The sequence below is a fragment of the Myodes glareolus genome, chromosome 25 (genome assembly GCF_982192425.1).
Source record: "Myodes glareolus chromosome 25, mMyoGla1.1, whole genome shotgun sequence".
Lineage (NCBI taxonomy): Eukaryota > Metazoa > Chordata > Mammalia > Rodentia > Cricetidae > Myodes > Myodes glareolus.
Genome location: NC_142050.1, coordinates 20,814,204 through 20,831,538, shown reverse-complemented (window position 1 = coordinate 20,831,538; position 17,335 = coordinate 20,814,204). Strand labels below are relative to the sequence as shown.

The 17,335-nt window shown below is 38.2% G+C and overlaps 1 protein-coding gene across 4 annotated transcripts in view; it reads right to left on the bottom strand.

The window, feature by feature from the left end:
- Window positions 1-17,335, bottom strand: part of Ptprz1 (protein tyrosine phosphatase receptor type Z1) — a 176,712-nt gene that overhangs the window by 46,641 nt on the left and 112,736 nt on the right. For 2 of the 4 annotated variants that reach the window (XM_087901872.1, XM_087901873.1), the window contains exons 10-12: window positions 16,749-16,875; window positions 9,018-9,064; window positions 1,651-5,185 (exon numbers count right to left, since the gene is read on the bottom strand). In XM_087901872.1, coding sequence (XP_087757998.1) covers window positions 1,651-5,185; window positions 9,018-9,064; window positions 16,749-16,875 — 3,709 coding nt within the window. The remainder of the gene's footprint in view (window positions 1-1,650; window positions 5,186-9,017; window positions 9,065-16,748; window positions 16,876-17,335) is intronic. The other 2 variants (XM_087901874.1, XM_087901875.1) reach the window with 1 other exon arrangement.

The window sequence follows — 17,335 nt, the reverse complement described above, 5'->3', positions numbered from 1 at the left end:
TAATTGGATATGACAAACTCTCCATTAGTTTTACAGATACAGTTCTAAAAACGCCAATTTCCCCCTAGTCTTATTTGATCTTAGCTCCTCATTAATGATATTTCATAAAGATGGATGTTATATTCATATTGCTTTGTCTTTGTTATTTGGGAAGCTTCTTCTTAACAGCTAAATAAATCTTATTAGTGCATCCGAGAGAAATGCTTTCCTTCAATAATGCTAGATGTAGTGCTTTATTATATATGTGTTTAAGTGGCCTGTCCATAACAGTATAATCTTGCAAGGAAGAAAAATAGATTGACTCATGATCTTTCCCGTTAAAATAAACCTAGAGATGTAAAAATAAAAACAAGCACTATAAGGGGGGAAGATAACAATTTCCTTTAGATAACAATACTACTGACTACAATGACCCATGGACTCATCATTCCCTTCACACATCAGTTCATAGATTGAGGTTGAAGGCCATATTAAATGGACATCGAGTCAGAATACAGGAAAAAGGAACTTCCCTATGTAAATATACAAATTCTTAATTGCTTCCACACTAAAGAATAAACAACTAATTTGAATGGTGAAAATAACCAAAAGAAAACATATTTTAATGACATTGGTTCTATACTCTAAATTTTGAACATTAAATTCTGTTCACTTATGACCCAATATGACATTAGATTATCTTTTGACCTGCTAAAATTTAAATGCTTTTACTGAAAATTAAAAAAAAATACCTTATCAATTAATCAAAGCAAATTATATTTTTATCATGAAGTGTATGGAACCACCTAGTTATTCATATGCTTAATGAAATTAAACTTGAGTTTTGTTACCATTGACATTTAAAGCACACATCTGTATTGTATATTGCAATCTGTTCCAAGAAACATCTGGCTAACAAACCAATTTGCATAAAATATATTAACAACGAAATGCATCTCTACAGAAAATGCTCCAGGTTTTTTTTCACATCTTGTCACATAATACCTATATGTACTATGCAAATTCATGTCTATTATTTAAGTAGGAATGACAAATATTTTAACAAACACAAAGTGGAATGTATTTCACTGGTTTATACTGCCCTCTTTAGGCAACATAAAGAAACTCAAAGAAAGATACTTTTAAAACAATATGTTTATAAAGATCTTGCTTAACTATTAAACCTTTGATTCTTTTTAGAAGCTCTCCCAGCCACTGAGGACATGTGAAGTGTCTCCTTGCTTTCCATTGGTGCACATGTGCTTATAGCATATTACTGAGATTTTTAAATCCAGAAGGATTAGTTTACAAGTTATTTTCAGATACAAATGTGAACATTTAAATTGTCTAAACACAGCACACTGCATTGTAATGTACCAATGGTGTATTATGAATACATAATTGATGCTACACACAATACGAATCCTGTAGGATAAGAATTAGTAACAAAACATAAAAATTGTATTGTTGAAGATAATTAAATCAAGGGCCAAAATATGTTGAATATTCATATAAGCATAATGATGTCCTTAAGAGCTTTAAATTGATTTGTCGAGTGTTTTGATTAAAAGTGAAGATCGGATGGTGATCTTTTCTTCCATGATTCTTCTATTTTACTTTCATAGCAAGAAAATTAGCACATCTCGTTCTAACCCTCTGCTCATAACTAACCTGCCTCTGAACTGTTGGATACTTCTGAGTGCCCACTATTAACAGATGCTGTGGAGGACCGTGGAGATCCAGGAGCTACGCCTGTGTCGTCTGCTTCCAGGACACCATCAGCATCCTTTTCGTTAACATCTGGAAAACTGAAATCTGCGGGAGTCTCATTATCACTGAGGCTATCTGAGGTGCCTTGCCCTGACCCACTCTCTTCATTGCTTGTCAAAACTCTCCAGGCTTTAGATTCTGGGGTGACAGGAAGGACAGCACTGCCCATTGAAATGTTACTGTCCTCTTTCCCCCCATTGTTCTTCTGGGGGAGCATAGTTGTTGCTGGTGATTTATCAGGACTTTTGTCCACACTAGTTACACCTGCACCTCCATTTTCTTCTTCAGGATTCTCAAATAGCAAATGGGAAATTGGGTCACTCTGATCCACAGGACTATTTTCCTGGGTGTCTGAGTCATTCGTTACCTTTTCTTGTGATTCTCTATAGGGTGAGCATGACATACACTTATTTATGGGAAAGCGATCACTATCTATGTCATAGTCATCATCATAGTCATGGCCATCTTCACCTCCCACTAAATCAGCATCAGAGCTGGGACTATGAGTCAGTTTAGAACTGGATTCAGAAGGAAGATGTAACCTGGCTGTGGTCACAGCAACATCTCTGCTGGGGGAAACCGCTGAAATGGAAATGGACCCACTTTCTAATGGAACAGAATGGTCAGTAGAAACAAGTCCGTCAGAAACAAGCGTTGGAAGACCAGCAAGTACCTTATAAGTAATAGAACTTTCAGTGATCATGGACACTTCCTCAGAATACACAAGCTCGTTTAGAAGTGTATTTTGTGGCCCATCAATCGAAATAACAGGAGTAGCAAATGCATGCCCCTCTTGCGGAGCAAAGGCCTGGCTACTGTCCGGATGTGCAGTATGGAACAGCTCATCGTTACTGTACAAGGACGGCAGCACTTGCTGGGGACTTGTGCTCTTACGCAAACCTTGCTCAGAATATTTCTCACTTGTGTAGGGAACTGTTAAACCTTGAAGTGAAGTGGAGTGCTTATTAAAAGGCGACACATCAAGGACGGGTGCGGAGGCAAGGTGCAGCTTGCTTCCGCTCGAAGCAGACTCTGATGCCATGGGATGCAACATGGAAGAGCTACTTTGTTCAACCTTGGGGGTTTCAGCCAACACCGGAGCACTAGGCACAGATGGGAGAGCAGTTTTAAGCAAGGTGTCAACATCAGAAGCCTGAAAGGAAGGTTGCAGCAATGCTTCAGTATTAAAAGGAGACGCGGCCTCAGGGAGCAAGGGCTGTGTTGAAGGATGTAATACTTCACTAGGAGCAGGGGCAGAGAAGGCTGGCTCTGAGTTTGCGCTAAGCGCCGGTTTAAGCCAAGAGTCACCAAGTGCTTGAGATGCAGTGTGTGCAGGGGGAACTGGGAAGCTATTTTCTGGAACGTGACTAATCTCATGATCAAAAACCTTAGTGACGGGATACGCAAGAGACTCTGGAAGCACGCCATTTATGCTAGAAGTAGGAACGGAGGTGTCTTGGAAAGATGTATCCCACTTAACTACAACAGCAGACATCTTTGACATGCCTGTGCTTTCAGAATGGTACCCCATCTCACTGACAGAAGACATTTTCAGTTCAGTCTCATTCCCATACATCACTTCACTTCTAGACAGCGGCTTAACATCAGCACCAAACACAGATGTCGCATGTGAAAATTCAGCTACAGAAACAGGTGAAGAAATGTTAAGAGTTCTCGGCCCATCTGTGTCAGGTAAAAGCAATTCACTATCAGAGGATGCTCCAGACCACTCCTCATCACCAGAGAAGGCAGTAGGAGACTGCAGTAGTGTGGCAGTTGGAGTAACAAGCGAGGACCCAGGCATTAGGGTCTGGCTAGGACTGATAAGTAAGGGCCCCTGATCGGCTACACCGACAGACTCATGCACAGGTATTGCAGAACTGGAAGAAAGAGTGAGCACGTGGTGGGAGCCCTCAAAGGCATGGGACGCTTCAGGCCCTGACGAATATGCATGCATAATGACATCGCTGCTGAGTGACTCGATTTGAGAAACCATAGATGCTTTATAAAGGACAGCGGATTCACTACCAAATTCCAGCGTCTCTGAAGCAGCCGCGTGAGAGGTGGCCTGATGTGACACCACAAGACTGGGCTCGAGCAACACATCACCCCCAGCCACCAGCAGAGAAGCATGCAAGGACAGCGTAGCCCTCTCAGCCGCTGAAGGAACTTGTGGAAGGGTGTGAGAAACCATATGCAGATGGCGAAACAGTTCACTACTGAAGGAAGCAGAGGAAAATGGGGGCAAAGGTGCACCGCCATAGGAAGACAGGATGGATTCAAACGACACACCGACACTGGGAAATACAGGCGTAGCATGCAAGGCCGAATCACTACTCGAAGCAGCGGGGGTAGTGTTGAGGGTCTGATTGTCAAGCAACAAAGGGGTGACTAGAGGAAAGACTTCACTACTGTGGGGAGGTTGAAGAGGTGTCTCACCATTGTACACGGGCTGAGTTGTCTGTGAGTGGAGTACGTTGAGAGTGGGAACCAAATCAAGGGGTCTGGAGGACGGCGTGAAAGCATGAGGTGTGACTTCCGTTGGGAGGTAGGCAAGGGTAGAATAATGCGGCATTTCCGTATCTGTGACTGAAAGGCCCTGTGACACCGCGGCACCCGGAGAAAACGATTCAGTTGTCTCCCCAGATTCATCAATATGTAGGTCCGTGGAGTTACCCTGGAGGAAGCTCTCCCTGCCAGATCCAGTCTCAGGCTGAGTGGTTAGATCTGTGGAGCCAGGAAACCACACACTCCCGTCAGGAGAAGGACCCTTCAGGGACTCTTCTGAGCCTGACGAAGCTGAATCCTCTGAAGCACTTCTCGTGGATCCTGGCTTCAGGACATGGTAGGTGATTGCATCAGGCATTTCTGAAGAAGATATATATCCATGGGATATGTTATCTGAGAAAAAAGGGGCAGTGGAGGTGGCAGGGCTGGAGCCTGAAGAATCGTCTCCCCTATCAAGCCTGAAATCAGTCAGTAAGTTTTCTTCCTCACCGATGTCAGTGGATAACTCTTGGTACTCTGTTATGGAAACCATGTTTAAAGATTCTGCAGTCCCAGACAAGTTCATCTGCGGGAAGACAAAGAGAGTTTTAGATCCATCATTTAAGGAGGCTGAAGTCCCTTCCGCACTATGCGGTGGCAGCTTAGTTCCAGTCTGAGAAGGCAAGGACATTTCTTCTTCTGGATCGGATTCAGCAACTTGTTGGGAAGTAGAATTCAGAGATGTGTGGAGAACATCACTCTTTGCAGAGAATTCACTTCCTCTTGTTGGAGATCTGTTAGTCTTCGCTTCATTATATTTAGTCCCTATGTGATTGTAGTGAGTTGTGGTAGTAACCTGGGGTTCCTTTTTCCTTATTTGATTTGTGGCACTGTCTCTACTAGGATTCAAGCCAGTGTTTTCTTCATTATCTTTTCCATATTCTCCCTCCTGTGAAAGGAGAACAAATTTTAAAGGAGCATTAAGACATTAGAGAAGAAAGCTAAATAGCCTACACAACATTCTACTATGATTCTACACTTGTAGGACCTTCTGATCCTCACAGGACACCATTCTTATTCTATTCTATTCTATTCTATTCTATTCTATTCTATTCTATTCTATTCTATTCTATTCTATTCTATTCTATTCTATTCTATTCTATCCTATCCTATCCTATCCTATCCTATCCTATCCTTCTATTCTATTCATCTTTTGGATTTATTTAACACACATTTATTGTATTCCTTTTATTTTATATTCACCAGGGAAAGCAATTAAACTAAATGAAGCCACTTTAGTTATGACTGCCTTCATCTTAATGCTGCATAATAAGGGAACAATATAATATCGTAAAAATATTTGCTTTCTAATCTTGGCCAGTTTTGCTGAGCACCAGTGTTCATCTTAGTGGGATCGAATTTCTACCCTCTCCCTCACTATTCAAAGTCCAAGAATGTGCCTAGCACTCTGATGTCACTTCAGACTAAGCCCAATACTGGGCACTGGTGAAGCCTTCCTCTTCCTGCTCTTTCTCTCATTCTTAGCAGATGATACTCTTGTTCACTTTCCAGGAAAAAAGGAAGCCAGGAGACAAAAATCACATATGTTACCAACGCTGAAAACACCCCGCAACTCAGTGACCCCTACCCCTACTGTTCTATTGTCTCTAGGTAATTGCTAGCCTTTCCTCCAAAGGCTCATTCCTACGTCTGTGTAGCAGTGGACTTTCTATTGTCTCCTTACAAACTGAACACAGTTGAGCTTTCTTCATTTTTTTCAAATCCTCAGATTAGTCTAACCAGTTTAAGTGAATTCAGGTTTCTTCTGTTGAAAAGGAACATAAAAGAAAATCTCAAATCTGACCTCAATTATCATTTTACCTTTCTTTCCCCTTCTGAACCGAATCTCCCAAAAGATAAATCATGTATTGCTATACATGGCTTAATAATTTCTATGGGCCCCACACTAATATTTATCTTTGCTTAAGCTCTCCATTAATCCATCATATCATAACCTAACATAAACCATGAGGATTTCCAGAACAATGTAATGGAGCCTGGTGGGACTCACCTATTTTTTCCCAAAGCATATTTTGGGAAGAAACCTTTACACCCACCATGCACACACACTTTACATGATTTCTTTTCTAGCAGATTTAAAAATTTTATGACTCTCAAATAAAACACCTCTTAGAATCTGAGGGAAATGATCGATCATTCTCCAAGCTTTGCTAGATTCTGTAGATTCTGTGAGGCATATATACATACATATATATATATACATGTTTATATACAGTATATATACTGTATATAAACATGTATATATATAATACAATTGCAAATCTTTTAATCAATGCTCTTCTTGTAAGTTCTCGTAGAACTACAGTTTCTACCCTTTCTTCTGTGTTATCACACCTGTTCTCTCAACTTTTCCCTTTTGAATTTGAAGCTTTAAAGCTCTGATCATGCAGAGGTGTCTTCTTCACAGTGATGTTTTTCTACCTGGAGAGGATCTACTTCTCATTTCAATACTCAGGACTTAAAAACCATCATGGATACAACCCACACCCTTCTCAGCCTCTCTCATTCACTCCTGCATGAAATGCAAGACTAGAAGGTATTGGGAAACAAACAGTGGGTGAGGTGAGCAGTATTTTCAACCCATCTCAAAGTCGTACTGTAGGAAAACACACTATTAAATGTAGCTGTTCAGACCTGACCATATACTTTGATAGTTAATTTCTATAGGCCGAAATATACTGATTTGTAAAGTTAAATTGGCTAATCACGGTACCTGGACCAAATGCTTAAAGTCCCATGTATGTGGTGGAGCCTTTTCCACAGCAGTGCAAACTTTGGATGCTATTGCCATGGAAAATCCTAGAAATACTGTAATGTCCTTTGTTTCTCTGACAGAACACAAACCTTCCTGACAAGGAAACGACGACTTTTTTAAAGTTCTATTGAGCCTTCTCACAGATGTTTCTCTATGAGCTATGTATTCTCTCCCTTTATTTCCTGATTCCCACAATTCTCCACTCTGTTGTGCTAGGAAGTGGGAAGTAGGAGAGTGAGTATATTATCCAGGAGCTTTGTAGATTATGTTTCCATGATGGGATGGCCCTGTTCTTCCACAGGGGTCCCAGCATCTGCTGGGAGACAGTCTCTACATCTTCTCCCTGACCTTCAGGTGTAGGTATATAGCAAACAGTCTCTGGTAGCTGTAGGTCCAAGTGTACAAACCTACCTCTTGACATCCATTGACATTCTCAAACACCAATGAATAGGGATTTCTTTTTTTTTTTTATTAAATCAGCCTCACTGAATACACTTGTCTGTGATATCTGTTTCTTGTTGAAACCTGAACAGATATTCTGGGTTATTTTCCTTCTTCCTGTAGAAAAAACCTTTAACTATAACATGATAGACCGTGGAGGTATAGTTTGCAAACACTGCAGCTTACTTCTCTAATGAGATCTGCTTCTTTGTAGTACATGTAGCTGGTGAGACTTAAATAACATGCTACATATGAAATATACATTATATACAATCTTCTTTAGCATCTCTAACCTTACACTGCTAGAATTTATAGCCTAGTCACACAACTAGATGCTATAATAAACAAAACACAGTAGTTTTATATAGAAACTTGCTAGTAATTAACATTGGAAGGTTTCAAACAACTTCATATGCATCTCCTGAGGCCTCTGTTGTGTCAATATTAATTACTAATAAAAAACAAATAGGGAATTGTAATCATGGCTACTATAATGAAAAATAATTGTATACTACATTTCATACAAAATGGAACACAAATAATATTTGCTAAATTACTAGAACAAGGTCTTTTTTTTCAGTTTCTCAGATAAAAAGAGTTAACTTGGCAGCATAGTAAAAAAAGGATTTTCATTCTTTTGACTTAATTTTGTTAATTTTAGCCATTATTTGTATATTATGTGAAAATGAGTATATAGTCACACACAAAAAGCTATTCCTAGATGAATTTTGTGAATTCTTGTTACAAAGTAGAGTAAGTATTTGGGTAAAACAATCCATTGTAAGAAAGGTTAATGATAGATGTATAAATCATTGAAGTAATTACTTCTGTAAAATGAAAACCTGATTTCAATTCATTACTAGGTAATGGTAATAATTACAATTTTCTCTGTTCCTACACAATTTGTACATATGCACATGTTTATATCATTCAGAGTACCTGGTTTGAAAATATAGTTTCAGTTATGATGAACAATACATTTGTGGTTAGGTTGAAATATACATTTATGCAACCATTGTTTTCTCTCATGTCAAAAAGATAAAGTTAAAGTTTGTTGATATTCTCGAATGATTATTTATTCAGAGGACATTGTGCTAGAAACATATACTTTTTATATGAATAGCTCAAATACAAGAAATATTCTATTTATAACCTGGTCCACATTTATTATGAGTTTGTCATTAGTTATTTATAAACTGTAGCAATTTTAAAAACTATAAAAATATTACAAGAAAAAATAGGTAGCTACAAAGATCCAATCTAGCTGAAACCTATAGCTAAAATTATTTGTAAAGCTGATTAGTTTTTCATTTTAACCATTTTTGGGTGTTAAACTAATCAAAACATCTTCCAGGTTTTTCATAAATTACATATACTGAGTGTGTGGCATTAGCACAGAGCAACTACTCTAAAAGTGAATCATACAACAGTATCTAAAATCCAAGTAATAATTCTAGATAGGTTTATAAACGTTAAAAATTGAATATAAAAATGGCTATGATACCTTGATGATTTCTTCCGATCCAATTAGCTCAGGAAATAGATCAAGTTCTACAAAATTAAAAACAATATTATTAACAGTGTTCATTTAAATCTTGCAACCTTATAAGCTTATCTTTGGGTGGAAAGAGAGAAAGTTTTTTAAAAAAGGGAAAAATCACTAGGTTTGAAAATATCTCAAAATAAAAATGCCAAATTTTAGTTTCCAACACTAGTTATCAACCCATAACATAGCACTAAACACTGATATATGACATTGATTTCTATCTTCTCCTCAATTTGTCTTCCCGAAGCCCTGTCCAATGCTGAGAAGGAGAAAGAGGACATGACAGTGACAAAACTGATGTAAAAACAAGTCACCAGGGCATCTTTGGAGCTTCCAGGAGGAGAACTGAGGGGTGAAAGAGACTCTGGCGAGATTCATTTCCTGTAGTTCTTCTGATTAAGGGCCAAATAATTCCTTATTACTCCTTTTATTTGCACTTGTACTTACTGAATGCAGACTCCTGCACCAGGTAAGAGGGAGAACTCTTTATGAGCAAGCCTCAGCATAGGCTGGTACGACGGAGAGCCGGGCAGAAAGATTTCTTCGTACGTTCTCCAGGGAAATTCATCTAATACTATTTACGCTATTGTAGAGAATCAGTAAGCGATTCATTCAAGTCTGCTTTTTATCTTCCCGAACAATTAGAATCAACACAGTTTTACTGTTGCTAAAAATGACCCGTTAGCAAGTGCTAGAATAGGCTACGAGTCCAGTGATGTAGCTCAGTGGTTGAGTGCTTGCCTGGAAAAGATTAAAACCTGCTTCTTGGTGTACAGAAAGGGATCTCGCACACAAACCAATTACTGGGAGTTGATAGCTATTTCTCAGTCTTCAGCCAACTGTTGGGCTTATTAACATGAGGATAAACATGGCAGCAGAGAGAGTTTGAGGCATTGTTTCAATGAAGTCTTGATAATATCCAGGCTGTTAGGAAACTTCACTGCTTCGGCAGTTTGTGCTCCACCTTGATGTAGCTTACGCTCGGTGTTTAAGACTTCATACAGTAAATGCATATTTTAAAAACGCTCGGTGTTTAAGTCTTCATACAGTAAATGCATATTTTAAAAACAATTCCATGGCATAGCTGAACTGACATTTAAGATTCATCATATTTTGATTTTCCCTTCAGTATCAACTGTCACAAGTTTGTTTTTATCATCAGAAACTTGCTAAGGTATTAATATATGTAAAAGCAAAACCATAGTTGGGTACATGATTTCTATAAATGTACTCAATTCCTATGATTTAAAGTTAATACTCTTAAAAGCTTAGCTATTTCAGAGTTATGTACACTTACCAATTTTCTGTACTATCAAACTGAAAATTCCCAGGATTACATTAAATTCTCCTCAAGCTTTTTTCCTTGTGAATATCAACTACGAAAGAGTTTGGAAATTTTACTATGGACCAATTGTTCTGTTCTTGTTCCTATGTAATCATTTCCTCACATCTGGTTTTCATGTTCTTTGCTCATAATGGTTCCACGTTATAGTAATATCAATTCTCTCAAACACCTGAGTCCGTGGAACCTTCAAGAAAACCGACATGTGGGACATAACTGACACAATGCACTGCGGCTGAGACTTGCTTTTCTGCAAGCTGCGGCTGGAGTGGAAAGGTCCAGGTGGGGCATCTCCAAACGCTGTCCACGGAACACTGTCTGGGGCTTCCCAGGAACCAGGCCTTTTCATCTCTTTCAACCATTTTAATTATAATAAAAGCAAATCGTAATAAAATATTTCTCAATGATGAATATATTATACTATATATTTTTCACCTTTATGAAAAAATTCAACAGTTTTGTGCTCTTTCCAACATGCACCAGGATACGGTTTAGATTTGTAAGACTGTTTAACTTCATCTGACTACATATTTTTAATGAAAAAAAAAACCCCTAATTTTCTTATTTATTTGACAGGGTTGGGGTGAAGGTTGACTTCCTTACATTCCAGTATTCTCAGTATGTATTGCGTTTGATTTATTTTACCTTTCACTAGTCAGCATTAGTTAACTATATGGATCATGGTTCCCCTCACAAATGATATGTGTATACTTATCCATCTAAACCATGTCACCCCAGACTATGAGTTACTGCGATTGGACTTGAGTTCGCTGCTCATTGCAGGAAGAACAACCCTTCTCTGCGCCTCCTGAGGTTCTGAGCAGCCTGTGTGGCTCTCTCGATCCCACTGAGCCCTGATCCCATTGAACCCTTAGGAGCAGGTCCCCATCTCCAACGCTAAACACAAACTCTCTTTGAAAGATCTTCACTCTAGTTTCCAAATGGACTCAGACCATTTGAATAGAAATTCTGGGGTTTCATAAGTAGGGCGATTTTAGGAACCGTTTGTGTTTCCCTGCAAGATCCTGAAGCCATACTTCTGAGTGTGAAGGTTCAAGACCAGTATCCAAGGTAGAGCTGGACAGCAGAGGGTCTCACATTGGTCTCCCTGTGATGGTTCCTCAAAACTGGTAAATGATATTCTAGGAATGACTTGGGTATTACTGATAAAAAAAGTTACAAATTATACTGGTTTATTGAATATCCTCACTTCAGTTAAATAGGCTGCAAGTGACCCAGGGAAAATCTGATAGCAAATGTCTGTGTCTGTCTCTTTTCTTTCTTTCTTTCTTTCTTTCTTTCTTTCTTTCTTTCTTTCTTTCTTTCTTTCTTTCCTTCTTTCTTTCTTTCTTTCTTTCACTCATTCTTTCTTTTTTTCTTTCCTTCTTCCTTTCTCTCTCTCTTTCTTTCTTTTTTTTTAGAGTGACTACTTAAAATTCACATTAGTGTAATAGCTGATCCAACACGGGTGACAGACTCAGAGACACATACAATGTTAGATGTATTTCAAAGGAATACATTAGCAGACATGAGAACCTTAATATTTCATCATACAAGGACGCAACACTGGTAATGTTTGACAGCAAAGTTATTTAATTGTTTTAAGGTAAAGCAAGTTTCACAGTGCCGGATGTAAAAATAATGTAAAAATCCAATCGCTTCAGACTGTAATTTAAAACAGAAGTAAATCACAGCATTAGTAGCATGGCATGATGCATGAGGAGTAATGACAGCTCCGGCGATGTAACAATGACGTCAGAGACCAACTGCAAAGCACACGGTGGGTGGGTAGTAAAATCTGTGGATTTGTTTCGCCATGTGTTTAAGTTTAACATATATAGTTACCAAAATCCTAAAATCTTTATGCGAAAGTGTCTTTTATACTGCATAATCTTTATCAGAGAAGAGAATTAAACATGCTTATGTTACTTACAATGAAATGAATATATTTATGAATTATTAATTTAGGAATAATTTACATTTGTAAATACAATTTCCGAAAATGTATCTTAAAATATTTCTTTTCCACATTAAGAAGGAAATCTTGAGACTTTTAAATTATTTACTTAACATGAATTTATGCATGTATTTTAAAACAGTGCTTGAAATAATAATTAATAGACGTTAGTTTATGTTAATATTGTTGTATATAGTGACCAGTAAAATTAGGATGCACAAGCGATAAGGTTGTAAAACAATCAATTTAAATGCAGAATTTAGTCAAATGAGGAAGTTAAAGAAACAATATAGAAGATGGAATTTTCCTAAGATATTGAGTGAGTACTGGAGATCTATGAACACATGAGGGTGATTATAAATTCCCTTATTCATTTCCCATTTGAACAAGATCAATAAGCTATACAGCATTTAGAAAATAGCTTATTTTAAATAATAGCAGATGCATTCAATCGTCTGTATCATAACATCACTAAGGCAAAGGAGCTGCACAGAGAACAGCACGGAAAGGCACTGATCAGAGCTACAAGACACTCGCCAGGCTAACACATTCCAATATTAGCCACAGAAATAACAAAATCCACTAATTAGAAAGTGACCTCCTTTGCTACACTACAAGGGGGCATCACTGTCCAGAATGTGCCATCTTTACCACAGAATTAATATTTAAGCTAGTGAGAATTGTAAGTAAGCAAATAAAGAAGCAGCCTTTAAAATCAGGTGGGAAGGTTTAAGAGAATTAATATTTTCTTCATAATTAATAAGAAACCTCCAAGCTTGAAATAAACTGATTCTTGACAGAGACTTTTGATGGGCATAGTTAGGGGACAATCTATCCGCTATGTTCATTATCTTGTGTTCTTATCCAGTCAAATATCACTGTATACTAAAGCACCGTTACTATACAAAGTGTTTTCGGGATCTAAGACATCCGTGGAGATTACATGGTAGGTCCAACATAGCGTCCCGTCATAGAAATGTTCAACAGTGCCCCGACCCTTTGAATAAATAGAAATTAAGTCATAATCTTTATTATTCTGTACAAATGAGAAAATACTAGAACAATTAGCAAGGTGTCAAGATAGACTCACTCTAAAAACAAAGCACCCAGAGATAACTCATACAGAAGACATCCATTTGATCGTTCTCATATGCAACAAGCATCTCAAAATGAAAAAACAAAAATTTTCAAAAAGCTGGAAAATTTGGCATAGCAAGCAGTGTAGGGCAGGTTATAGTAAGCAGCTCGTTTCTTATAAATGCCTTGGAATCTGTTTTATGTACAGAGATGGGAGTGCTATATATAACTAAAACAAGATAATTAAGTGAATATACCCAATATAATTCATACTAAATGCATCAATTATATAATTCTTTTGGTCTATTTATATGTGCCTGGCTAACCTGGACAATGTCGCTCTTTGGACAGACACATGTGGGAAACTTAAGAGAAAGGTGTTCCCTGGAATATCATGGCACAGACTATAACTGTGGTCAATTCTTGCATGTCTCACCTTTAAATAAAATTTAGCATTGACTCTCCATTTAAAAACAAACCAATTTTCCAACCCACAGAGACAGCTGATCTGGGCTTGTGGGAGCTCATGGTCTTTGGACCAACAGCTAGGGAGCCTGCAAGAGACCGACCTAGGCCCTCTGCACAGTTGTGTAGCTTGGTCTGTTTCTGGGGCTCCTAGCAGTGGGATCAGGGCCAATCCCTGGTGCTCGAGCTGACTTTTAGGAAACTATTTCCCATGCCGGTTTGCCTAGCCCAACCTTGATGCAGGGGAGGAGCTTGGTCCTGCATCAACTTGATATGCCATGCTTTGCTGACACCCATGGGAGGCCTGCCCCTATCTGAACACAGATGGAGAAGGAGGGGATAGTGGGGAAGTAGAGAGGAGGTGGGGTATAGGGGGCAGGGGCAGGGAGGGAATGGCAGGAGAAAAGAAAGGGCAACTGAGGTCCCATGGTTAGGATATAAAATAAATGAAAAAAAAAATATTAAAAGAAAAAGAAAAAACAACAACACGATTTTTAAAACAAAACTAAATAAAGGTAGTAGGAAAAATGGTTATATAGCGGTCATGAGGTCATTTAACATTTAAAAAACAAGCACATCCCATGAACAAGTCGTCAACTATCAATGGGCAAGGGCTTTGTATTATTTGATTGAGAAGGGAGTGCACAAATTCCTTAAAGTTAAATGTCAACTAGTGAGAATGACCGTACAATGTGATGAAGCATGCTTGTTATATGGGCTGACATTGGCTTAAACTGCAACAGCCTGTAGACAATTAAAGCAAAGTGTTTTCCACTCTGTACATAAAACATGGTTATGCAACAACTATTCATTGACATGAAAAACTTCAAAAGACTGTAATGACTAGAATCATGCTAGGGTTGGCTAAGGAATACTCACGTTTATGTATGTAGATATGTATTTATGTGAATATGCATATTGTGAAGTACACCCATGCATATATGTACACGCACACACTTCAATTCCAACACTTGAAAACTACTTTTAGTGATAAAAGGAAAACTATGTAAATCTGAAATTGTTAAATTATGCCTATATCTTGATTTGTCTATTGCATATGTACAAGATCAAAAGAATTTCCCTTAATGTTTAGAAAGGATACATGCAGATAAACACAATGAGAAACACTTTTGTTTCCGTGAAATAAGATTGGTGTATTAAGGAAGCAAAAAACATGCCCCAATACAATTATAACAAATGGAAAAATATTTAATGTATACTTTGAGATGCTTCACACAGACATTTCAAAATACCTGGCATGATCCTAGGGTGGAATATACTTACTACATGCTTTGGGGGCTGAAAAGGAAGTAAATATAAATGAAACCACATCTTTAGTAAGTCTAAAATAAGTCTCCATATTTACTTGTCAATTTCTATTTGATGATTTTTACAAACTGAATAGATCTTGTTTTTCTTGTTGTATGAGTACAAAATGTTGGCATTAATAACAAAAGTACAGATTACCTCATATTAGAAAAATGATTTGTTGTTCTGCCCTCTAACAAAAAAAGGAAATTTTTCCTGTGTTCGGAAGGATGTGAAATCAGTTTTATACTTATGTTTTTGATAACACTGCACACTGATTTCCATAATGGCTGTACTAGTCTTCATTCCCAACAATAGTGGATTAGAACTCTGTTGTGGTTGGAAGGGAAATGGCCCCCTTAGGGAGTGGCCCTATTAGGAGGTGTGGCCTTGTTGGAGGAAGTGTGTCACTGTGGGGGTTGGATTTGAGGTCTCCTTTTGTTCAAGCTATGCTCAGTGTGACACACTTCTATTGTTTATCAATTAAGATATAGAGCTCTCAAGCTCCTCCAGCCCCATATCTGCCTGTCTGCTGCCATGAAGATAATGGATTAAACCTCAGAAACTGTAAGCCAGCCCCAATTAAATTTTTTTCTGTATAAGAGTTGTTGTGGTCATGGTGTCTCTTCACAGAAATAGAAGCCCTAAGACAAGTTCTGACAAGCTCTTTCCCTACATTCTCATCAGCATTGATTGTCGTGTGTGTGTGTGTGTGTGTGTGTGTGTGTGTGTGTGTGTGTCTTAAAGAGAACCATTTTGACTAGGGTAAGATAAAAATCTCAAAGTGGTTTCAATTTGCATTTCCATGATGGCTAAAAATGTTGAACATTTACTAAAATAGTTATTGGTCATTTGCATTTCTTTCTTTTCTCCTTCCTTTCTCCCTTCCTTCCCTTTGAGAGCCATTCCTTTAGTTGACTGTCCTATGCAACACGTTCGTATTTACTGTGGCACTATTCGTGACAGCAGCGAATGGGACCAGCCTAGATGTCCATCAGCAGATGAATAAATGCCCATATCACACAATAGAACTAAAATCGGTCACTACAAAAAAAATCATGGCATTGTTGTAGAGATTGGTGATACTGTAAAGTACTGCACTGAACTAAGTAACAGTCAGACCCTGAAAGACAAATACTGTATTTTATCATTTACATGGAATTCTATACGTAAATTCATATATGTGAAGAGGTAGGTGGGCACAGGTCATCAAACTAAAAAGGAGGCCATGAGAGCGAAAATAGAGATCTTAAGTGTGTGGGGAAAATAGAATAAACATGGCATGAAAGCAGAAGGGTGGTTTCTGGGGGTAGGAGCGGGACCGTGGGAGGGGAGCAAAGGGGAGGCGTGGGAAGACCAAAACAAGTATGTATGTATGAAAAGGTTATAATGAAGCCCACTACTTTGAATGCTAATAAAAAAGAAACTTTATAAAAACACCCAGCAAACAACAAAGACAGAAGAAAGCACATGTGTCCCCTGTAATCAAAACAGCCTCATTTGCTCAGAAATCAGAGGAGCAATTTAGGAAAGCACTCACCAGTGTCCTCAGTAGGCATGTCAACTATCAGCTGGTCACTGTACTTTCCATATAAGCCATTAGTGCATATGGCCACTATTTGGAGAACGTAACTCATATTGGGTAGTAAGTTATTGAGAATAGCACCCTAGGAGAAAGACATTAGAAATTATGCAAAACATTCTCTTAAGACATTATTAACAGTGACAAATGGACAACTATTTATCGTGACTATGTGTGTTCTGCATGAAAATGCTTGTGTGTGCGCGCACATGTATGTGTATTTCCATCTCACACAGTGGTGCCGTCTTCTTTATGAATTGTGATTTTTGATAATAAAGCTTTATCTCCCTTCTTTTTGAAACGGAAAATCCTTATCCTCTTCTATATCCTCCTCTCTACATTCCAGACAAATGAATGTAAAAGTAGTGAAAACTTAACTGTTGTGCCCATATGCTATCAAACAAACTAATAATGGCAGGTTTATTTAAGTAGGGTCCCAGGACATGCCGTTTTGCTGCTTGAATGCACAGCCCAGAGACTTTCTGATGCAGTGGTGACTTCTTGTACCTGCATCCAGATGAGGGACTATCAACTCACCACCATTG